Below are 25,296 nucleotides of genomic sequence, written 5' to 3'. Positions count from 1 at the left end.
GGCTTAATCGCTGTGCCCTGTAGTTACAGGCAGAGGTAGTGTGAAGATGTGAAGAAAAAGAAAGGGAAAGGGACAACCGGGACCTGGGCACCTGCCACTGCCAAGAACTATGCCAGGTGTTTTACATTCATTGTTACATTCTCACAGGAATTGTATGACCTAAGGGTTATAGTCCCATTTTACAGGTGGGAGAACTGACCCTTGGAGAAGTTAGGGGATTTGTCCGAGGTCACAGAGCAGGCACATGAAATGAACTACAAGGACATTCTCATACCTCCATAGAGCTTTCCAGTTGACAAAGCACTTTCTCACGCACTGCTCCTCACTAAATTTGCACATGACTTTGAGGAAGACTCTCTGCTCTCTCTTTTGCTGCTAAGAAAACAGAGGCCCAGAAAATGTGTTGCCCAAGATTGCCAGCATCGGAGAGCAAAGTCATCACTCCCACCCAGGGCCCTGTGACTCCAAGTCCAGTGCTCCAAGCCCTACTTCAAAGAGTTTTGAGACAAGGATGACTCAGGCATAGGCTCTGCTCTCGCCTCCCCCACCCCCACCCCCATTCTGTGGGGAGCTAGGAAGGGATACAAGTCGTAACTGGAGTCAGGCCAGAATGCTTAGGGTCATGGGAAGAGCGGGAAAGGGGGCTCCCGGAAAAGAGAGCATTTGCTGGACGGACCAACTGTACCTCAGGCCCCCAAAGAGATTTTGCTGCTTTTCCTCCACTGCTTTCCCTTTGCTGCTTCTATCTCCTTAAGGCTATGTCTTGGGAGAGAGGTATGCAGGTTCTTAACTGATAAAATGTGCTAGCTTTTAAAAGATACAAACCTGACTGATCCTTCTTTTCAGAAAAGAGATGTTAGCGGAACAAAAGTACCATTCAAAAGTGCTGGATGGCATTTGTGTCTCAGACAGAAAGGAGATGAAGAGAGAGAAGATGGAGGAGGGAGGGGGAACAGCAGGGAGCAGGGAGGGGAGAGGCTCAGGAGCTGGAAGGGTTGTCTGGGCTCATGGCATCCGAATCAAGGACCCAGAAGGCAGACACCTGGCTGAGATCGCACAGCAAGACAGTGGCTGAACTGGGACCTGGAACCCAGGCCTCTCCGCCCGCCCTGCCTCTGCAAGCTGCCCTCGTCTCGTCTGCAACTTAAATGATTAGCTTCTGAAACATGGAGCTGAAGTCCTGCCAGTCTGAGTTCTGAAGGGAACGTCTTTTTTGTTCTGATCGTAGCCTGAATAACCCTACCGTTAGACATAGCAGTATAAATAAAATGATCATTAAAAAATAGAGAACGAGAAAACAAAAAAGCCTGGGAATTTAGAAAGTTCTTAACAAGGTCGTCTTGAGGAATCTGGATTCAGGGTAAAAACTGCTCTGATCATAGAAATAATAGTAGCTGATATTTTTTAAACTTGCCATTCCTAATCAAAATATTATAGGTAATGTTTTTTAACTACCAGGAAAAGCAGGAATTATGATCCCCTTTTGACAGGTGAGAAAACTGAAGCTCAAAGTAGAGAAGGCTGTCATCAAAGCTCACGCAGCTAGCGACTGGGAGGGCTGGGCTCGAACTCAGGGCCACTACCCTGCTTGGTTTAAGTCCACATGTGATCAGCCAACTCTGCTTGAACCTGACCAACTGGAAGGTGTGACAGAAAAGTGTGCAGAGCAGTGTTGGGGTACCTGAGTAAGAAAGGGGGGTTTGAGCCAAGGTCCCTCCCAGCTCAGTCTGGCAAGGTGATGAGGACCAGGCAGAACTAGAAAAAAAAAAAGTGGAATTGAAGACCCATATTGGAGAGAGGTGAGGACATGCCCACTGATGCCATCCCATCGGGATGCTCTGCGAGAGGCAGACCAATGTGGCACGTAAGGCTACTCTGGAACCAACCCCCCGGAGGCCAGTCCCAACACTCCACTGTGGAGCTGTGTGACCTGGGCAATTTCCCTGATCTCTATAAAATGGAGATAATGAGAGTATTCACCCGGTACAGCAGTGGTGAGTATAAAATGTGTTAATGATTTGAAATATATATAGGAAACGCCCTATAAGCGCTAGCCATTATAGTTGCCGTTCTGTTCACGGCTGTGAGCTGTATTCGCCTGGAACACATGCTCAGGTAAGGCAGGCAGAACAGGGCCGCAGGCCCTGCATGCGTGTCCGTGCACGTGTGTGCACGTGTGTATTTAGACCTTGGCAGAGCTCCCTCCCCATCTAGAATGGTTGGCATGAGATCCTTTCTATGGGGCCAGACTCAGCGGGAGAATGGAGACTGAGGGCAGGCAGGAGTGGGAGAATGCTTGAGGTGCCAGGCTCTGGGTCCAACTCAGCAGTCTGCACCCACCAGACGGGCTCCAGGCCTCTACGACAGTCAGAGTCCTATCCAGAACACGGGTGCTACCATGAGCCAGGCCCTGTGCTAGGCACTAGGTGACAACAGTGACCACTACAGGCCCTCCTCCGCCCCCTGTGGGCCTCACAGTGCCACTGAGAAGAGAGGTAAGTGACAAATGTGATTTCTGTCAACAGGCAGGTCCTGTGTGCGGCAGATAGGGCCAGAGGAGCTAACAGTAGAGCATCAAGGAAGCCTTCGCTTAGGAAGTGACATTTCAGCTGGGTCCTGCAGTTTGGGCATGTAAGCTGGGTAAAAATGGTGGCGTGGGGAGGACAGTTTTTCAGGCAGTGGGGACAGCATCATAATAACAGGCACCCTTTACTGACACCTATCATGCATCAGGGGTCATCCTGGGCACTTCACATGCATGACCTCATTCTGTCCACGTTACAACCCGATCCTAGGCACAGTTGGTGCCCTTGTTTTACATAAAGGGTAGCTGAGGCTCAGGAAACTCATAACTTGCCCAGAGTCACACAAGAGGACGCTGGTAGAGTTAGCACCAGAACCCCAGCTGCCTCGCCCTACAACCTATGCAAGTAACGCTTAGGCTGCAAGCAGGAGAGAACAAGTGGTACGCAGGGCAGGGAAGAGGTTTGCTGAGCATGGAAACAGGAGGGTGGGAGGGATGTGGCTTATAAAATGGGTGGGGCTCTGACCGAGGAAGGCCTTGCAGCCTTGTGAGAATGTCTGGCTGGCTTCTGAGAACAACGGGCCAATCTGAACGGTGAAAACCCTTCAGGCAAGTCATTGTTCAGAACTGTATTTCAGAGGTACCGCTGGGGCCGCTATGTAGAAGGCAGACGGTTTGGAGAAGTCAGGGGCAGTGGAGGTGGGGACCATTAGGAGGCTACAGCAGCAGTCCAAACAAGAGGAGAAAATGACCGGACCAAGGCAGCAGCAGTGGGGATGGGGAAAATGAGCAGATTCCAAAGATATTTAGAGCAGAGATGCAGTGAGCCCGAGCAAACGCCTGCCATAAAGCCTTTTGTCGTGGCCATAGGCAGAGGCAGAAACTTTCTGAACTGTGAAGATGGCAGAGTGGCTGCTCCTCTCGAACTTACATGCTAGGGGAAATAATAAACAGCAACCCCTCCCTCTCCTATAGCACCAGCAAAGCTTGCAAAGCATGTCCCGACCTGCTGTTTCATACAAATGTCTGTGAGGGGGGTGTTGCTATAATCTCCACAGAAGGGAAATGAGCTGCCTAAGGTCACACAGCTGAGAGAGGAAGATCCTGAAACCAACTCCAACTCCAGGGCGCCCTGCTGCACCGCGGAATGTCAGAGCACAAAGCCCCTTAAAATCATCTGTTCAAACCTCCACATTTCACTTGAGGAAAGCCAGGCAGAGAGGAGTGACTTGCCCAAGGTCACGCAACAAGTAAAAGCTTAGAATAGGAACCAAGAGCTGGACTTCCAGCGTGGTTCGTATCAGGACATCTGCCCCACAGAGGTGAGGGACGACCTCATTGATCCCAATGGCAATGGTCCCCCCCGCCACGCCCTGACTACGTACTGGCAAAGAAGTGAGACTCTGGCAAATGGTCAGCATACCTGGACCCCGCTGCCCCCTCCCACCAAGTTACCAGCATACCACAAATGGCCAGCACACACTGCCCTGTTACCCCTCTGGTCCCTAACCCCGATGGCAACTAAGCTGTCTTGGGTCAATGGTGCCACCTGGTGGCTGGTGCTGGGAAGTGTCTGACCCCTTTGTCATCCTCACTAGTCTGTCTAGCCACGCCCTTCTCTGTCCCCTCTCACAGCCCAGGTCATTTCAGCACAACCAACCTCCTCACGCACATCTGCTGGGGCACCTTTCTCCTCCCTCTCTCAATGCTTCTCAGACTACCTTAGGACATTCTCTTTTTCTCCCTCGCCTGCGCTGTACTCCATTAGACCCAGGAAGGACTAATGCAAATGATAAAGTTGTACCAGTGAAAATATAAACTGGACATTTCAAAGTGAAATTACACACCTACACACAAGTATGCACACACACGAGTGACTGACCACAGCATTCCAGAAAAACCCAGAGGTCCCTATGGATTCAGAACAAAGATCTCCCCTTTCTCGACGGCCTTCGGACCTGATTTTCCTCAAATGCCAGGAGCCAAGATAAATGCTAAGTCCGCTTCTTTATTTTTTTATTTTGTTTCATTCCTAATCAAAAGCATTTGCTTTCCCCCCCCCCCACGAAAACTATTCCCCAGTGGAGTCTCAGGGGTCTGTAGGTTAATGCAGAGCTAAGCTGGGAAGGAGGGACATGCTTGGGTCCCAAACGCCCACTCCCCAGCTCTTACGGAGCTCCAGGTGGCTGCCGTTGGCCTCCAAAGGAAGCCCACAGCAGGGGGATCAAACCTCAAACCCTACAGATATCCCACTGGCACTGAAAGGAAACTCAGTAGCTATGCCTTCCTTGTGGAAGCTCAGTCTTGGGGGAGGATCGGGAAACGCCGCATCCCCCACTCTGCTAGAAGACAAGCCCAGCAAGTCTTGTCACTCCTTCCCCAGCTCAAAGACCTCATGGCTCTCACTGCCTTCAGGAGCTAAGAACAGGACAAACTGATGGCACTTTCTGAAAACTCAAACCACTTAACTGCTCTTCCTATCTGTGTGAGTAATAACCTCAGATTTCGCAGCAGCCTGAAGCAGAGATTCTCAAGGCCTAGTCCAGGGATCCCTGGGGGCCCCCCCAAGACCCTTTTAAGGGGTCTGTGGGGTCAAACTATTTTCATAATAATTCCCAAATGCTATTGGACTTCTTCACTCTCGCTCTTTCACAAGTATACAGTGGAGCTTTCCAAAGGCTCTAGGCTGCGTGATACCACAACAGATCAGATGCAGAAGGCCTGAGAATCCAACTGTCTCCTATTGTCAGACGCTAAAGAGATTTGCAAAATCATAAAGCAATGCCACTCTAACTAAATTTTCTGATTTGGAGAACAGAGTTCTGTCATACTTCAAAATTATTATTTATATGTCTTCTTTATTACTGGTATTTTAATGAATCATTAATAACAAAGTATTTAAATTGTTTTTCATTTATTTTTTTAAGAGAATAGAAGGAACATATGTTGAGAGACATTTTCTTTTTTAAAAACTTATTTATTTATTTTTAGAGAGAAAGAGAGGGAGAGAAACAATATGTGAGAGAAACATCGATCAGTTGCTTCTCACACACACCCCAGCTGGGGACCTGGCCCACAACCCAGGCATGTGCCCTGACTGGGAATCGAACTGACGACCTTTCTGTTCACAGGCCGGCACTCAATCCAATGAGCCACACCAGCCAGGGCGTAAATTTTTGTTCATTTTAATTATGTCACATATACTAAAAAGCTCCTTGCAGTCCTTTATCACTTTTAATAGCCTAAAGGAGGTCCAAAACAAAAAGTTTGAGAACCCCTGGCCTAAAATAATGCCAAAGGACTTGTGATGGGACTAGGAGAAGCTCAGAATCTTGATACTAAAAAAAGCCTTAGGAAGTTATTCATCCTATATGGTAGATGAGGAAACTGAGGCCCAGAAAGGGGAAGGGGTTTCCCTAAGGTCTCCAAGAAGTCAGCCACAGAGTCAGGCAGGAACCCAGAGCCCCTGGCTCCCTCCTCCCAGGCTCCTCCCTGGTCTCCAGTAACCTGGAGTGCTGCAAAGCCCTGGACCACAGACTTGTGCAGCTGAGGATTAAACCATATTCCAAAGCCAGAGAGAAAGGACCGCGGGACCCTCTGCCCCACAAGGCAACAGGGCATACAGGGTGCGAAGAAAGCCACTCCATTCCACCTTGACTTCCAGACCGCCCTGGCAGGGGCCTGCTCACAGCAGAGGAGCCTCGATCCCCTCAGCTGACCCCACAACTCTGGTTCTCAGAGACCCCGGAACTGACTCTCTGCACTGAGATCCTCACGGTCTGCCACCCCGCCCTTCACATCCCCCGGGGGCTCTCCAGACACCAGTGCACAGTCCCATGGGGAAAGGAGCCGGTAGGGAGAGAGGAGGAGGAGCCCTGGGCAAAGCAGGTGGGTAAGCAGGTGGGGTTGGGGTGGGGGGTGTCCAGTGGTGATGGCGCTCTCACGCAGGCTCTCACTCAGTGAATCAAACTGAATCAAAGTGAAACTCAGGGACCCGGGGGCCGGGAGGAACTGAAACCTGACCCACCACATAAGGGACAGGCCCCAGGAACGAGGGAAAGGCCCAAGGAGCCCCTCGGATTGACCACCTGGCCTCAAGTCCTCTGCTTTACTAAGGAAGCCTCTGAAATCTGTCTGCCTGGGGCTCAGCTGAAGGGCCAGTGACTGCAAGGCTGGAAGGAGTGGCCAACCAGGCCAGGAGATAAAAACCCAGTCCTCACTACCTCCGCCACTAACTAGGCCCTGCCCTCCCCGGGCGAGCTGGTGCCCACTGTGCCTGGACTACCTGCCTACAGGGTGTGGACTGAATGACCTCCATCTCACTGCTCTTCTTGGCCGCCAAGAGGTGTGATGCCTTGGCCCTGCCCTACGGCCTCCCTCACCCCACCCACCTCTGGCTTGAGAGCCTGACTGCCCATGTCCCCAACCTTCCCCCCCCCCCCGCCACACACACACACACACACACACACACACACACACACACACACACACACACACAGTTTCATCAGGCCCTGCCTCCCGTAGGCTTCATCTGCCACAGACTAGACTCAACCAGCTGTGTTCTTAAGAATCCACACTAAGAATCCAGAAACTCAAAGGCATGAGGGCAGAGAAAAATAGAACACAGAGGCTGTGAGCAAGTTGAGGAGGGACCAGCCGAAGACCTCAGCCCCAGCAGCCCCAGACGATCATTGTCACATAAGGAAGCCCACCCAAGTGTTGCCAGATCTGATGTTCTCATTTCCCCAAGAAAAGCCAGACATCTACATATGAAATCTTCTGACTTTTAAATGTTGGTAACTAACTCGAAGTCATTTTAAATACAGGGCAAGCCAAGGAAAGCATGACTGTCGGGCTGGCATTTGCCACCTGGGTTCTAAGTGATGCCCTCCCCCCAGGCACATTGGTCCTGGTCTCTGCACCTGCATGGCCAGCCTGAGGGCATATCTAGGGGACACCTTATGGAGGACAAAGGGGTGAAGGGGAGCTGCCCTGGTGAAGCCCCAGGAGAGACCAAGACAAAGTGGTGGCCACTTTCTTTGCTCTTTGCAGAGTGTGTCTGGTCGCCCAAGCTCCGTGCTGGCCCCTGGTGAATCCGAGGGCCTTGGTCAGCTGTGAAGGACCACTGGCCCGGCACTGACTATCTCCCCAGGGGTTGGGCTGGCCCTGGAAACCAATCCAGGTCAACAGACAAGCCTCAAGGACAGCATTGCAGATAGGAGGCCCTGCACAGATGATGGCCCAGAGACGGGAAAGCTCGGAGACTACACAGGGGCAGGAAGACAGAAGGGAAGAGGAGGAGAGATGGGAGGCCAGGGAGGGAAGGTCAAACAGATGGGTGTAGGAGAGTGGAAGAAATGAGGGGAGAGGAAAAAAATGAGATCTGTCGCATCAAATGGCAGCAGGATACCAAGGATGTCCTGAGAAGTCCATTCTCTCCCTCTAGTGTTTCTGGGTTTTTTGCTGTGTGACCTGGTCCGACCCTTTCTCTTCTCCAAGCCTGTTTCCCATCCAGTGACATGTCCTGGATGCTCTAATGGCTTTCCAGCTCTGACAGTCTGGAGGTTCAAGCCAGTGACCCCAGCTCCCAGAGGCTCAGCACTCCCAGGCCCAGGCGCTCTGCCTTCTGCCCTCTGTCCTGGGTGCCTCTACCACCTTGTGTACCCAGGGCCACTGTCCATGGCACACTGAGGCTTGACCCTTGTATTCTTCCATCAAGGGGGCCGGGAAACCAGGAAAGCGAGTGGCCCTTTGTTCTGCGCTGACACCTGGGGGCACTGTTGCTCAGTCTTGATGCCCACACAGCAGACTGTTACAAACAGGAAGTGGGGGGCGGGCAGATCAGCTCAACGCAGCTGCCAAGTAGAACTGTGGCTGGAGCCTGCTTGCCCTCAGCCTGTGACTGGCCTCGCAGCCTCACACCCCCGTCTCCTCTCCCTCCGTGGCCATTTATGAAGTGCTTACTACCTACACCAGGCCCTGGGGCTAAATCCTTCGTGGATGTGACTTGACTTTACCCTCACAGTAACCAATAAAACTTGCGCCACCTCTGTTCTTCTGAAGACAAATGGGAGGCTTGGAGAGATTGAGTGACTCGCCAAAGGTTTCATCACAGAAAGTCCTCCAACCAGCTCACCCCTGGCCTGTGAGTCTGTGCCCTTGCCTCAGCACCTCCACACCGTACTTCGGGCTCTCCAGAAAGCGGGGTCTGTGCACTTGGTGCCACAAGGGAGGCTTACTACCCCAGACTCAGACTTAGGGAGCAGGAGAAAAACAAAACGAGTAGGCGGAACCACTTCCAGACAGAGAGCACAAGCTGCCTGGACGGTAACAGCCCTCGGAAGGCACGGCGTCTACACTGGAACGCCTTCCATAGTTCTTCTGCCCCTCTTTTGTGCAGCCTCTACCTACACCTCCAGGGGTGGGGAGCTTTTCCACACCTCCCACTCCCTTCTGGCTTCTGCACCTTCTGCTCCAGCCTCTGCTTTCAGTCCCCAGCCCAGAAGCAGCAGACAGGGTCTGAGCATCTAGCAAAAGAAAAGGGTCCTAACAGAGGAAGGCCAGGGCCTGCCCACAGTCAGGAGGGCCCTGGACCCTGATTGGTCTGTGAGCTTCTGAAGCCCTTCCCTCCCCAAGCTGGAGCCCCTGGAGGTCTGCAGGGCAGGGCTGAGACGGCTCCCAGCCTGGAAGAGAGGAGTCGGTAAGAGAGAGCAAGAGTGAATACAGGAAGAAAGAGAGTGAATGTGTGTGTGTGTGAGCGTGAGAGAAAGGCGGGGGGGGGGGGGGGGGGGGGGGGAGAGGACTCTAGACCAGGAGACAGAAGTAGACGTAGAGGGAGTCTCAACAAACAGAGCATAAACCCACAGATAACACTGGATGAGAGGCACCCCCAAACAAAAGACATGAGATGAGACAGAGACAAGACAGACACCCCCAGAAAGAGGGATGAACAATCACAACAGAAGCCCCTGCTAAATGCCCCCAAACCTCCTGAGGGTCTTGCTGGACTTGGCATCTCTTGTGAAGGACAGGCCACCTCTGGGTTTGGGCTGCCCTTCCTTTGCCTCTTCAGACAGAGGGCAGTCCAGGGCCCAGAACGCCGGAAATTCCACCTGCGACGTACCCTCCACTTCCTGAAAAGAAGCTTCTGGTCCCCAGAGTCCACACTGGTGCTGCATTGGGCGGCTTTCTGAGCTAGTGAAAGGGATTCGCACTCCGCTGACCTCGGTGTGTTCAGGGCCTTTCAAACTCTGGGGGGATGAGGGGAGGGGGTGGTCGAGGGGACCTGAATGGGGGCGGAAGGAGGCCCCACCAGAGATCAAAGGCCCAGGAAGGAACAGAGGGTCTGGGGCTGCCCTTTCACCCATGTCTGCTATTCACAACCCTGCCTGCTCTGCCAAGTCCAGCCCCGCCACCACCTCCTCTGGGCCTTCAGGGGAGGGAAGTACTGCCTCAGGCTCTGTCCCCCTAGCCCAGCTGGATTCCTGAGGCCAACCCCACCGCCTTCTCTATGAAAGCTCTCTGGTCAGTTCAACCAAGAGACAAGAGGACTCAAGCCACACCTGGGCAGCACCCTAACCTGGCTCTCGGTGCCATCCATAAGTGTCCTGAGTAGCTCTGTGCTTCAGCCCTCTGCCATGGGGCCGTGCCGGGAATGGAAACACCCCTGTGCGATATGGTCCCTGCCCAGGCAAGTCTATGTGAATGGCAGGCTCAGAGTCAGATGGCAGGAGGGAAAAACAAGCAGGCAGAACCGCTTCCAGACGCAGGGCAGCTATCGAAGCACGGTCTACCCAGAGTGTAACAGCCCTCAGAAGTCTCAGAGTGCAAACCAGAATGCCTTCTTTGGTTCTTCTGCTCCCCTTTGTCCAGCCCCTGCTCACATCTCCGAAGATGAGGAGCTCACAGCCTTTCCAAGATAATGCTTCCATCCTTGGTGCAGGCTGGAGGTTGCCTAGAAGCTGTTCCTTGCACTGAGCCATACTCTGCCTCCCTGTAGCCTCCTTTAACTTGCCTGCCCCAGTTGCCCTCAGAGTCCCCAGGGACCTTATCTGTTGCCTCTGCCATCTGAGATTGGGACACAGTGGCCACATTCCCAAGGCTTGTCTTGGAGGCAAACGTCGGGGGGGTGGGGGGAGCGTCTAGAGTCTCTAGGCTGAAAGAGCACTCAGGTAATCCAGTGGTCTAACAGTGTTCTAACTTATTTGTTTTCACTACAGAATTCCTTACTCAGAGGTTTCTGTGGAAGCCCAAAAATATCAAACAGAAGTAGTCCTAGTTGAGACTCCCTACACATACCCTCCTCACTAATTGTGAAGCCTCTACGGACATGTGACTGATCCATTGCCCCAAGGAGCATTTATTGAGCACCTACTATGTGCCACACACTTGTATTTACATGTGGCTATTGAGCACTTAAAATGTGGCTAGTGCAATTGAGTAATTAAATTTCTAATTTAACAACAGAAGCAATGGAAAATGTTTTTCTCTCAATAAAGGGCCACTTCCTCTGAGGCGCATTCTCAGATCCTTTTGATCAAAACCAGCTCCTCCTGCTTTTCCCTCCCCCCGGTGTCACCCGCATGTCACATCTCACTGCACACACTGCCCACTGAAGGGACTTCGGGCTGGCCAGTCAACCCCGCCAACCTGTGAGCTCTAAAGGGCAGGCCCTCTGTGAGTGGACTGTTATCACCCAGTCCTGCCCTGAAGCCTGGGCAGAAGGGTGACACCAGGAAATGACCCCAGGGCGAAACCCGAGTCCAATTACAGATGCCTCTGAACAAGAGCTGAACAAGTGACTCCACTTTGTCCAGCCCCAGTCACCTCATCTGAGAAACGGGGGTGAGAACCCTCAGTAGTCTTCCTCATGTTCCCTGATGTCCCTTTTGCCCCATCACCCTTCCCCCAGGCTGCTGAGGTCTCCTGAGAAAAACAGCACCATAGTCTGCTGTCCCAATGGGCCAGCCTTCCAGGTCACCCGGAAATTCCCCTGTGTTTCCCCAGTGGCTGGTTCTTACTTTCTCAGCACACTCTGACCAAGCCCTTCTGCTGGAAACTCTAGGCAGCACTCCCTCCAGATGGCTTGTCCGTGTGAGCAAGGGCACTTCTGCCCAGCCTCTCTGCTCGACCACACACACTCTCCGTGATGCAGGACAGGGGGGTGGGGCTCTGGTTGCTTGGGTTTCCCATCTTCCCCAATCCCGTAAGCTTCTGAGACCATCACAGCATCCTCCCTTCGCTCCCAGAACACAGACTAGATCGCCTCCCAAGTCTTTCTGGAGATCAGGGCTCGATCATAACTTTCACAATTGGGAGGATCTCAAAGATCATCCAATCCTGCACCTGATTCCTAATACCATTGTAGAGCAGCCCAGTAAGAAGCCACCTAGGCTCCACTTACATAACTCTAGTGACAGGGAACTCACTACCTTTCTAGACCATTCTCATATTTACAAAGTTCTTTTTTATACTGAACTGAAATGTCCTCTGAGTCTGCCACACACTGGCCTTAGAAGCCACACAGCAGCCTCACAGCTCTTGCCTTCCATGCCAGCCCTCCAAATATTTAAAGGAATGAGTTCTGCTCATTCTTCTCTTCTTTGTGCCAAACATCCCTAGAGCTTTGAGGTATTCTCCAAAGCCCCCCTTCATCCAGGCTATGCCCATCTGGACACATCCTAATTTGTCACTGTCCCCATTAAAGGTCAAAACCCCAAATGGGCCACAGTCCTCAAGAATGATCTGACCAGCACAGAGCAGTCGAGACTAACAACACCCACATGCCAACCATTCAACACCTTTGAAAGCAGCCGAGAGGCTAAACGTGACCACTGACCACAGACTGAAAGGCAGTATATGGCCCTCCGCAAACACAGCGAGACAGTCCCCCGTCAGGACCTGTCTGCTTGGCAGTGCACATCACACTAGATTTTTTTCTTCCTCCAAAAACCTCTGCCTGGCTCCCTCAGCCCCAAGGAAGCTGCACCCAGCTGGCCCCTCCATTGTGATAAACGCAGCCCGGCCCCAGCTTGGCACATCTGCTTTGAGTCGAGGTGACACCAGGAGAGCAGATGACACCATACACCACAAGAAATGGTAGGCCCACCACCCCCTGCAGTAAGCACAGTGGGTTTGCCCAGCCACCCACTGAGTTAAAGACCTCTGACATCAGCCCTGAGCGGCAGGAGCAGGGCAAAGAGGTAAGGCAGGTTCCCAAAGCGTGATTTGTCCCCACAGCTCCAAACTGAGGCCACAGGCTCAGCGTCTTTAGTGCCCGGGATGCACAGCCCACAGGCCAATCCACCGCTGGGCTGACTCAATTTTCTAGTTACAGATCTTAAGTACTTAGACATGGGCTCACCAGAACATACATCCCTTACAGGGAGCTGAGAACGGGAATTGTGCTGAGGAACAGAATAATTGAATCAAGATTTCTGTCACGCTGCTCTCAGGCCCTCTCTCAGGCCCTCGACCAAGGCCCTTTTTCCGTCCCCCCCCTTTCCTGACTAAGGTTTTACAGACTCCCAGGGGGTCGCTTTCCCTCTCAAACCCATTAACGTTAGCAGCGCTGGCAGCCCATCCAGGGGAAAGAAGAGTTGGGTTAAGGTGGGCCAGTGTCCAGGGTAGGGCAGCCAGCTCTAGAAGCCCCAACTGGTACCACTGAGGGGTTGAGAAAAGCCAACGGGAAGACTGCCATCTTTGTAATCCCCAGGAGGCCCCTGCACTCCTTTCTTCCAGGCCCCAGGGCAGAGATGAGATGATTATTAACTTCCTCAGCCCCCAACACCGCCCCTTTTGGAGGCCTTCTCTAAGAGAGGTGAGCACAGCTCAGCCTTGACTCCTCCACCCCAGGTGTGCCCCCCCTCACTGAGGGACACCCAGCCCCTCCGGCTCCTCCAGGGCTCCCTCACTAAGGGGATGCTGGTGTTGTGCTCACACCCTCTACACCCAGCTTCGCGCCTGTAAGCACAAGGTCTTCTTAAAGGCCACAAAGCTCAGGCCAAACACATGGTTCTCCACTCAAGGGGTAAAGATCAGGGAAGGCCAGCGAGAAATCCAGAGCCCCAGCCGGCTCCCTGTCTGCCCCTTCCTGGGTCTCCATGCCCAGGGAAGGGAATGGGCCTTGAGGGGAGCTTCGGTGCTCTGCAGGTAAGGGGGTGCTCAGCAGGCATCTCTGCTTCCACTCCTGAGTGAGCGCCCCGAAGCAGACCCGTCAAGTCCATCCCAGACAGGGCTGGGCCCGCATCTCTTACCTTCATCTCTCTTACGCTTGTTGGTGTCAGCGCTGGGGGATGTGATGCCCAGGATGCCGCTGATGGAGTACGAAGAGCCAGCGGAGTCCGTGCTGACGGAGGACACCTGCGTCACGGAGCCCGTGGACACTGCGCAGAGGGAGAGGGGCTGTCAGGGCCCAGCCGGAGGGCTGTGGGGATGCCCCAGGACAGAGGGAGCAGAAGCAGAGTGCCAAAACAAAAGCACTCACCCTGCACTGGGCTGGGTCTGACTGCTGAGCCAAGAGCCAAGCCGGGGAGTGGAAGTGCAGGGACAGGGAAGAGGGTGTGTGCTGAGGACATTCATCCTTTGGCAGCAGCCACACCTGGGTAGCCCTCAGGCCATTTGCCCAGGTTCTCTGCTGCTGGGGAAGGGGACAGGGGGGAGATGGGCAATGAGGAGGACTGACAATACAGAAAGGAGCAAGGGGCAGTATAGAAGGGCACTAGCTCAAATCCCAGGCTGTCCAAGGACACAGGAAGCAGGGAGACCGAGAAGAGAAAGGGGAGCTGGGGCCCACCACCAACCAGTGCTAAACACCACCTAGACTTCCTCATTCCGCAGGCTCACTCCTGGCTTACATCCCCACCCATCCATGCAGAGGCAGATACCTGCACACTCACACCCAGAGCCAACAAAGCTCTAAATGGCAGACTATCCCTTCTTTTTACAGTTCCTCGCTGTCTTTTCTCCTTCCGGTTCACCTAGATTTTAATATTAATTATGTAATATCAATATAGTACTAAAAATAATATATAATGATATTGATATATATAATAATGATAACATTTTCTGAAAACTTACTCTGTGCCAGGCATTGAAGCATTTTCTCATTTAATTCTGAGAACAATCTTATAAGTTAGCTCATTTATTACCTCGTTGAAAAGATATAGGAACCAAGGCTCAGAGAAAGTCAATGACTTGCCCAAGGTCACACAGCTAATAAGAGGCAGAGTGACTGGAACCCAGAAACTAGTCTTAACCCCTACAGTAATCTGCTCTTCACTAACTAATAATGAAAACCAATAATATGCTCCACATAACACAGTGCTTTTCATTCGATGCTTGCAACAATCTCGAGTGCTATTATTTATCCCTATTTAGCAAGCGAGGAAACTGAGGCTTCACAAAGGTGAAGTGATTTGTTCCAAGTCATCTAGCCAATAAGCAGTAGCACCAGGCTCAGCCGTGAGTCTACTGACTTAAAGTCTAGATTTCCGCTGCCCAGATACGGAGGCAGAAGTCAGCAACCTGTTGTGACTGAAGCCAGATCTCTGAGTTCTTAAGGATAAGAATGGGGGAGGGGAGGTTTCGTGCAAGTTTTGCATTAACTCCTCGCCCCCAGAGTCCAAGGGAGAGGCCAGCCAGCCAGTCATCGGGGTCCTCTCAAGCTGTACAGCTGAATTTCCATTTCTGGGCTGTGGGAATTCTTTCTTGGTTCATTAAAACCTACAAACCAATCTCAGGCACATTTCCTTGGGCTATAACTAGCTGGAGGCAGGTGGAGCTGCCTTTGAGGGGACCGTGTAGGAAATTACTGGAAATGGCGGGGATTGTGTGAGAAGCTGTTTGTTGCTTTCCTTGGAGCACATCCAGCTCCCGCTCCTGCAGACCTAGAGGGAACGGCGCCTTTCTTCTCGCAGTTTGATTTTAGATCTTCCTTAGGAGACAGAGAAGTAGAAATCGTTAACTTCTCTTTTCTTTCACCAGAATAAGCTACTCAAAATAGATTTATGCAAATCTCACAACCTTTTTTGTGTTAAGGTGCAAAGAACAGAGGAAGAAGGAAGACCACAGTCATTTGGCACTTTACACAACAACAACTAGATATGACCAAGGCTCGCCATGTTGCTAACAGAGCCGATGAGATTAGTTCCAACATTTCATGATGGCACTAGACTCCAAGGGCCGGGGTTCCCATTCTTGCTCCACCACTTCCTGGCAACGAGACCTTGGGCTGGGTATTTGATCTCTCGAAGCCTCCCTTTCCTCACTCATTAAGTGTGTAAACTATAAGGGAGCATACAGCTATATGATAGGGTTTTTTCAAAAATTTTGGGCATAAAGCATTCTGCTAACCTACAAGTATGGTGGAATTATTCCTCTAACACATTTGGAAGAATATTATCAGTTACTCTTAGTTTGATATTCATTGCTAAGTGACCTGAAATAGTTACAAAGCCACACGAGTGAAATCTCAGCCACAAACATCTCCCCAGGAGCCCTTTTCAATTCTCTTGGCCCCAGCTCAGTAGAGCAGGTGGTTCCCTCCCCTTGGCTATCAGGCACCCTGAACTTTCTCCTTGAGCTTTATCTCGGTGTTCTGCAAACTTCTCTTTGTTACATTCCCCCACTAGACTGAGAAGCCCTTGAGAATGGGGATTTTGTCCTGCCTCCTCATTAAAACAGTAGTCTCCAATGCCAAGGTCTGCATAGCAGGGGTTAGCAAACACTTTTTGAATTGATTACTAAATGAAGAATGATTTTATGGCAGGGAGGAATTCTGTCTTACCGTCATCCAAAGAGGCAACCATGGAGGACCAGGTCCTCAAAGAGCACCTGGTTTGTGCACCTCAGTCCACAAACGGGAAAACTGAGACTCCAACAGGTGAAGGCACTTACACAGTTTACTGGGTGAGTTCTTGACAGAGCCAGGACTCTAAGCCAGGCCTCTGCCAGTTCCCCATCACCACAGGGTGTTCAAATTTCCAGTTAAAGAAGTGACAGAGGTGTAGAAACTATACAGAGTCTGCGGCGTGATTAAGTGTAGTTGACAGAGACCGGAGCAACCAGAACTGTCAGAGGCTTGCTGAGTGGTTGCCCACTTTCTTATAGTAGAATGACCTTCCCCCAGCTAACCAGAGGGGTTTCCTTTATCCCAAGTGGAGAAAGAATATGCGTTAATTAGACGCATGTCTTGGCAGAGAAGGGAAGGCCAAGGGAAACTTCTGAACTCTTGAGTATAGTTGACCCTTGAACAGCATGGGTTTGAACTACGCAGGTCCACTTAAATGTGGATTTTTAAAAATAAATATGCAAACATCCCACTGTATACTGTGTTTTTGCAAATTCAACCAACTAACTGCGGTTGGGAGTCTGCGGGTGCAGAGGACCTACTGTATGCATCGTTCTGTGCCATTTTATATAAGGGGCTTGAGCATCGCAGACTTTGTGATCTGCAGGGGTCCTGGACCCAACCCCCTGCAGACATAGAAGGACAGTGAAGTTTGGGGGTAATCAAAAGTTAGACTCAGAGTTTCAACTGCGGAAGAGGGGCAGGAGGGTAGTATGCCTCCCCTAACCCCCATGTTGTTCAAAGGTCAACTAGTAGGAAACGTGACTCCCACCCTTACAAGTCACGGTCACTCTCCGACTTCACCGTGAGTGTCAGAAACTCCGCTGGCAGCCTCTGACACTTTCCGTGAGATCAAAGCGCGAGAGAGAAAGTTTGAGAAGTTTTGCCACATCTTCACTCAAGACTGCAAGCGCACAAAGAATTGTAGAAGAGCTCGTTGATAGAAGAAAAAAACACATTCAAAACTACTTACTGACTAATGATGCAGAAAATGTTATGAATAAGTACCCCTTTCTTGATTTATTACTTTAATTATCTGACATTCTATAGACCCCCATTAGTGGATTTTTTTTTTTTTGGCTTAGATTTCAATTTTCTGTCTCATGCTAAAAGCTATTTATCATAATAATCAGTAAAATTCAAAACCTTTTAGCAGTATTTATAAAATTCATTTACCGGGTTCAGCCCTTGGAGAATGACAAAGAAGGCGCATTAGTACGTGTGCCGAAGTGTTTTATGCAGAATTATCTGCCCATAAGAATGATTAAAAGTTCTTTAGACTATTTGGAGCCCATTTGATTCTTAAAAATTTTGTTGAAAGTTCTTACCAATGCTGTGACTGGAGGCGGGGACTGGCTGGTTGGGTGGCTGCTGTACTTTTGTCCGGATGATCCTGCGGGCAGCGGGAAAAATAAATGGCTATTTACCATAACAGAAAAGAGAGCTCAACTAGCTACGCACGGACAACCAGAAAAGCCACATCAAGCTGGGGCACAGCTCGAGCTGGGGCAGAGGGGGAGGGGAGATTATAAACCCAGGTTAGAAGTTAGGAGGTTGGAAGAATAATGGACTAGTCCCAACTCAGCCCCTACCTCCCCAGGTGTCTTTGGGTAACTTGCACCCTTCTAAGGGCCTCAAGTGCCTCTTGTACAGAAAAGGATGATGTGCTGATATGATGAAGGCATCCTTTTCCCAGAAACAGCTCCAGCTCCATAAATTCACTGAGTGACATTAGGGAGTTCCTTCCCTTCCCTGGACCTCACCCCCCCACCCCCCCGCCGTGGAATGAAAGAACTGACTGGCCAAGGTGACCTCTCTGTCCCCTGGAAGCCCTCAAGCTCTTATTTCTCTGCCTTAGACAGCCACAGAAGTAACATCCCGCCCATCAAAGGGGATGTATGAGTTGCTCTGAAAGTAGAAAGGGTTAAGGTGCTGCCAAGAGAGGCTTGGTTGGCTTCGCTGAGAGAAGTCTACAAAAACCTCATGGAAAAAGCTTCTTCTTTGGGGCTAGGAGCCAGGGGTATTCTGTCTTGTCTTTCCGGAGACCTTGCTTCCATTCAGATAGGAACCTGATCGTGACCCTGGGCAAGTCGGTTCCATTGTGGGCCTCAGCACAGTGAAGGAGTTAGAACACGGCACTCTGCTTACTTCAGGTAATTGAATCCTTCTCTCTCTCTCTCTCTCCCTCTCATGGAAAAGTCCAGTGCATAAAAGGGATAAGAGTGGTGCTCTCCCCTTTGCCACCTGGCAACTCTGATATCCTTATGTAGAACCCTGGGCTCTGGAAGCTTACTTTGCAAATTTCCAGCTGGGACAACACATGGAGCCTCCATTAGACCCCAAGACCCCTGTGTCAACCATGGCCAAGTCAAAAAGTTCCTTTGGGGTCTGCAAGAAAGTTCCTTCCCTGGCATTTGGGAAAAAGATGGGTGGTAATAAAATGTTCAGCTTCTTTGGGAAAAGTTCTATTCGTGCCTCCAACTATTCTCTTTTAAAAGAACATTTGTTAGAGTTTTTCCTAATCATAGAAGTATGTTGTGCTCATTATAGATTATTTGGACAAGCACTTTAAAGAAGACATCTAAGACCACATTTGCGTGTACAGTTGACCCGTGAACAACATGGGTTTGAACCACGCATGTCCACTTAACATGCAAATTTTTTTCAATAACTATATGGTCGACCCTCGGTCTCTCCATTTTGCATCCATAGATTCAACCAACTGCCAGTCAAAAACAGTATTTTCAATCTGAGGTTGGGAGTCCACAGATGTAGAGAGCCGCCTGTCACATTGTTCTGCACCATTTTATATAAGGGACGTGAGCATTCAGGATCTTGGTATCTGCAGGGGTCCTAGAACCAACCTTCTGAGGACACGGAGCGACAACTATAGTTGAGTTTTTAAGGAATTAAGTTATATACAGATTTTCTACTTCTCAGGGGTCAGCACCCATAATTCCTGCATTGTTCAAGGGTCAACTGTATTTCCTTTATGCTAGCATTCTTGTACATATTTGGAAATACCCATTTTTTCTTAACAGAATCAAGATTAAACCATGTATACAGTTTTATATCCTACTCTTTTCACCCAACATTATAGGCAAGATCTTTCCCCCATTCCAGACCATTATTTCTGGAAGTTCGTTTCAAGCTGCACTGGGTCTCCAATTTGTGCAAATGGAGAGGAAGGGCAGAAGTGGCAGGTGCCTCCACTGAACCTCCCCTCGCTGTCGCCGCCCTCTGTGATCTCACAGCTCCGCACCCGGCACCGAGGGCGCTCAGCATCGTGGGTGCGCAGCCTGGACTGAACATTTCTGTTCATGCCCAACCTCAGGCCCTCTGGAGCCCAGGCCACGCGAGCCTCCATAGCCATTAGCCCTTTTTTAACAAGTCAGCTTGAGTACTGCCTCAAATACATTCAGAGTGTTTGTTTGTTTTGTTTTCTTCAATATTTAAACCACGTATTTTCACTAAGCAAACATGCAGCATATTGACAAATACCTGGGAGTGAAGTAATCCTTTTGATCCCCTGGAATTAAGCTAGCATCTGATCTAATCTTTATATTTTTGTCTATGTCATCTTCTCTGTATACGTGTGTGTGTCTAAAGAGATATCACTATGTGAATGTACGAATATACCAGATGGAGACATAGTTTATCTATATACAGATATAGGGTAAAATATACCACAACTGTTTCCCATTGAAGTCCAGCATAAAGTCCTAACTCTAAGGCATCGGCTGTTAAATTTGTACAGAAGCAAAGCAAAGAAAATTATGTTTCCTGCCCTGGCTGGTGTGGCTCAGTGGATTCAGTTCCAGTCTGTGAACCAAAGGGTTACCAGTTTGATTCCTAATCAGGGGCACATGCCTGGGTGGCAGGCCGGGTCCCTGGTGTGGGGAGGGCATATGAGAGGCAACCACACATTGATGTTTCTCTCCCTCTCTCCCTCCCTTATCCTCTCTCTGAAAGTAAATAAATAAAAACTTTTTAAAAAAGAAAATTATGGCCTCCTTATTTTTCTTTTAAAATATGTATACATCATTCATAAAAACACCATCGATTGTGCTGAATCACTGAGAGGCAGCTGCAGCGTAACGACGGAGCATGCCGGTTCCAGAACCACCTGGGGTTTGAATCGCAGTCTTGCCATTCGCCAGCTGCATGACTGTGGATCAATTACTTAACCCCTCTACACCTCAGTTTCTTCATCTGTAAAATGGAACCAAGACTCATTCCTACCTCAAAAGGTTATTATGAGGATGAAGTTAATAATGAAGGACTTAGAGCAGAAGCTGCTGCATAGTTAAGTGCCCAATAAGTGTTAGCTGGTATTGTTAGTAGTATCTTCATAAAGATTAATGACCAGCTTCGACCCTATAAGGTTCATATTTCCAAAAATGCCTTAAAAACACATGGGGTCCCTTGGGAGCTGGGGGGTGGGATAAGGTAGCCATCCCCACAGCCGACCGTAAGGCTACAATGGGGCTGTCCTCTATGGGCGAGACCCAAATTGTAGGAAACCCTCCAAAGCCGTCTCCAGGGGTAGAAGTTGTGCCCATCTGCTTGCAGCAGCTGCCAAGAAAGGACAAAGAGTATCGTCTCCACTGAGAAGAAATAACAGGGGCAACAACAAGACTAATTGAATCATAGCAATTCTAAAGAAATAAAAAATAAAAAAATAACAAGCAACATCAAGGCTTGTCACAATAACAGCCACCCTCAGGACCTTTTCTAAACAAGAGACAGTGGGGGCCAATTGGCAGCTCACACTGCAAGGTGCAGCCTTGTCTTCGCTGAGCGTGAGCGCAATCCTGGGTGCCACATGAACGTCCTGCAATACAGGGTCCCACAGAGAAGGGAGCTCAGCCGTCAACTAGCTCCGCGGAGTGACAAAACTAAGATCCAGAGTGCTCCAGGGACTTGCCCAGGATCACACAGCAAGTCGGCTCCCATGCCTGAACACTCTCTCTCTTTTTCTTTTTTTTGAGTCACAAAGGAAGTGGTCCCTATGCTAAATAAGTGCTGTATGAAGCATAAAGCATATTTGGAGTCAAAATCCATTTAGAATCTGAGGATGAAAAGCCTGAGGAACTTTAGATAGTACAGGCATTTGTAAGGATCCCATTTCAACATCACCCCTACTCTTTCGGAAGGCTAGGTCTTCTCACCACCACCGCCCCTCGCCCGCCCCCCCCAACACAAAATTACATTGAAAGAGAAAGTCATGCCGCCTTAAAAAAGGAAATGGGGAGAGAGGACTGGAGAAATGCCCATGTCTATTGCGCTGATCAAACTGCCGTTGGTACAGTCAAAGTATTGGGCCATCAGTTGCGCTAAGAATCCAGGGGTCCACTGGGCCAGGCTGGGAGAGGGCCCACAGGTGACACCCAGGCCTGTGACCGGTGTGGAGAAGAAGGAGGGAGGGGCTGGGGAGACAGTCTCCAAGGCTTGCTGCCCAAGTTAGGGTTAAAAGCAGGCTTTACAAACTGTCATCCTCGGGCCACGTCTCCCGCTGGACAATTTTTGTCTGGCCTGTACCGTACATTTACTTTTATTTGAATTAGTTGCCAATGTTTCTAAGTTAGGAGCTTTTACATAAATACACGCATTTCTAGCTTCTTAAAAAAAAAAACAGAACACCCAGCGATTCTGGCCCCACATTCTCATGAGGAAACAACCAGTTGGTGTGAACGGGAGCTGCCCCTCTAGACTGGGAAGGCCACTCACAGTCCCCTGTACGCAGCTCCTGATTCAGAGCCATGGGACTGGAATAGAAGAAGGAAGGCTCCATTCTCCCCAACACCTGGGCCAGCTCTGGGACAGTCAGGTCCCCCTGACGCTCAGGCTGAATCTGAAGACCCCCGTGCCGCCTGTGCAGCAGCTCAGCATGTGTCTGTCCTTAAGGAGCCACATCAACACGACAGTCTGTGTTCCAGGAAATCTCCCATAAGCTCAGCAGAACTGGTTCAGTGCCGTTTAACCCCATGCCAGTCATGGGTCCCCAGGCTGGTCCCCCAGACAACAGAGGGAAAGCACACACTTCTAGGGGCAGACAGTGAAGATGACCCTGTGGCCACCAGAAGAGCTAAAAATCCAGCCACCGCTCCCTCCTCTAGCTGTTTGTAGTGTGCGAATAGTGAGAAGTTTTCTCCAAGGGAGGCAGGGGTTGGGAGAGGGAGGACCCTTTTACACACAGACATCTGCAAGACAGTTGCTGAGAAGCTGTATCCTTCTGAGGGCAGGGGGAGCTTTGCCTTCACATAGAAAGTAAAATTGTGCTGAGATGGCTCGGGCTTTCTTGGGGGAGGGAGGACGGAATGCAGCAACAGGAGATTGTCCCACACTTAATTTGCATGGCAGGGTCAATTGTTAAAAACACCTGAGAGCTCTCACCAAAGAACGTGGTGAGGAGCCAGGGGGTGCTCCTGGAGAGAAGCCACCATTGAGGAGCACAAGAGAGGGGAGCACGGATCCCAGAGGAAGCCTGCAGACAGGCAGGCAGCAAATCACGCAGGCTGCCAGGCTCAGAAAGGAAGAAGGAATGACTGTTCTACTCCTCACCTCTCTTCCCGCAGATGCTCAGTTCTGTCACTGGCAGAGTCTGACCGTGTAGTGGTGGAAAGAGCCAGACCCTCCTCTTACCATCACGGGACCCAGGCCCTACTCCCTTCTCTATGCCAAGATCATTGTTCCTCAGTTTTTATACCTGTCACAGGGCTGTAGACTGAGGTTTTGAGGGCTGTAGAGGACCACAGACATGAAAGCACCTTAGAGGCACAGCCAGCTGGGTCACCACTATGAATTGGGACACCCAGGAGGCCCCTGAGGCTAGCCTTGGCCCCAGCCACCAGCAGTGAGAGCCCTGCCCACCACCGCTGCACAGCACAGCTCTAGGCCCAGAGCGCCCGCTGAGCCACCGCTTCCCTAAGCACCCATTCACGGGCCCCTTCACAGCTTCCACCACGTCCGTCATCACATTCTCTACTTTGTGTGTCTCCTTCAAATGACTTACTTTTTGACTTTAATAGGGGATATTCATTCTTTATTACAAATGGGGCAAGGGGAGTTCATGAAGTTCACACTCCCTGGTTTCACGTGCTAGTTACATATTCCTAAAATACATTCAAACCAATTCATCACGAAACAGTTTTCCTCCTCATGTTACAGAGGATAGAAGCTGGAGCCCTGCAACTAAGTTATGCTTGTCCTGCAAGGCATTTTTTTCATGGAAATTAGTTGCTACTGTTTAAAAATAGAGAGATTTCATATATACAAGCATATATACACTCACGCACACGCAAGTCCTAGTTTCCAGCTTCTCTTTAAGAATGGAAAAAGGCTCGCAAATGGGACCCACGTTCCTGGCAGCACTCAGCGGGGGCTGAGAAGCCACCGCCCCTTCCCAACAAGCCTGTCTAGGCTGCCACAGACCCAGCGTTTCCCCATCATTTTATGACTGCCCTGCTTGGCTTGTTACATCATCTGTCTGGCCTATATAGTTTGGGATCCCACAAGTAACCTAGAGTTATTTTTTGATCCACCAACTTCATGTATACCCTACACTGGGAAATCGTTGGGCCCCCGAAGCCTGCCCACGGGTTTAGGGGAGCTCCCCCTGCACAGCAGGCTGACTGCTCCACCGTTGCTCTGGGCAGCGGTGCCTCATTCCATGGCTTTTGGAGACCCAGAAAAAAACCATCATGTTGCTTTGGGTCATGGAAATCCTGCAACGAGCCAAAAGCAGGGGACGCACAAAGCCCATTGGAGCACCTCACAATCCAGAAAAAGAGCAGGAATGATTCCTCCTGAGCCCACCACAGTAGTTGTCCTATTGGGCATAATTCAGGCCGTCCAGACTTCCTTCCGCGTGCATGCCAGAACCCCAGCCTGGGCAAGCAGGCCCTCTAGAAGAGACTAAGGGACTGTGTTCCTGATTCCCCTCTCTCTCCTCAGCACCATGCAGGATGCCAGGGGCAAGGTAAAGGTTTATTGAGAAAAGAAAAATGGGCTAATGGTTTACCAAATGCCAGGGCTCAAAACATCGGCATATATTCACAGTGATTCTGTGCATTTGAGTCACTATAGAAGGAATAACGGTCAGGACCAGAGGGACTCTCAGAGACATTCTAGTATGACCACTCCTTCTGGTGGCTGTGAGGGGTTCCCTGGCCCAGGCAGACTCAGCACTGACAAGGGTAGGGCATGACCTTGAAGAAATGGGAACTGCTCAAGTTTTCAGTCTGCTGGTTTCTCTTTTTTTCTTTTCTTTTCTTTCTTTTTTTTTTTTTGAGGAGTTTATAGAACAACCATTTCTGTTTATCTCAAAACTTCACCCCTGATTCTGTGCCTTTAAGTAGAGTTGAGACTGTACCACCTACAGTAGAAAAGTTTCTTTCTGGAATTTATTTTTAAAGCTCTGAGAGCTCCCTTAGATATAGCCTGGATCTGACTGTAGAGGAGAAGGAGCCACTGTGCTCCTAGGAAGAGCCTGGCACTCGTGGTGTTTCCCTGGTTCTTTCTGTCCATGGGTAAGACCTGGGGCAGCCAGGGAGAGAGCAACTCTCTAACTCCACAGTGTCCTAGCACCCTGAACATTGCTCTTGGAGATCACAGACCCACATTGGAACCACCTAGGCCCTGGGCTCAAAGAGAGGAAGAGCTCCATCAAGGTCACACTTTGAGTTGGTGGCAGACCTGAGACAAGGAGCTAAGTCTTCCAACTCCAAGTCAGGGCTCCGTTCCTTACACTCAATGGCTCAACCTCTGCCCCAACCGGACGCAGAGATTTTTCTTCCTGGAAAGTTCTGAAATGGGCCAGTGCTAAGAGCTCGAGCCTGGGCTTACAAGGAAGAGACATTTGAAGGTCTAATCAGGGCAATTCACTGTTAGGCACTCCACACAGGGTTGGGTAGTAAAGAGA

General features: G+C 50.4%; 1 protein-coding gene across 4 annotated transcripts in view; it reads right to left on the bottom strand.

The window, feature by feature from the left end:
• Positions 1–25,296, bottom strand: part of PAX5 (paired box 5) — a 170,738-nt gene that overhangs the window by 126,366 nt on the left and 19,076 nt on the right. For all 4 annotated transcript variants that reach the window (XM_045195266.3, XM_045195267.3, XM_045195268.3 and 1 more), the window contains exons 4-5: positions 17,702–17,766; positions 13,780–13,908 (exon numbers count right to left, since the gene is read on the bottom strand). In XM_045195266.3, coding sequence (XP_045051201.2) covers positions 13,780–13,908; positions 17,702–17,766 — 194 coding nt within the window. The remainder of the gene's footprint in view (positions 1–13,779; positions 13,909–17,701; positions 17,767–25,296) is intronic.

This window comes from Desmodus rotundus, chromosome 1 (assembly GCF_022682495.2).
Source record: "Desmodus rotundus isolate HL8 chromosome 1, HLdesRot8A.1, whole genome shotgun sequence".
Taxonomy (NCBI): Eukaryota; Metazoa; Chordata; class Mammalia; order Chiroptera; family Phyllostomidae; genus Desmodus; species Desmodus rotundus.
Note: the sequence above shows the minus strand (reverse complement) of the source record. Positions and strands in the feature narration are given on the sequence as shown.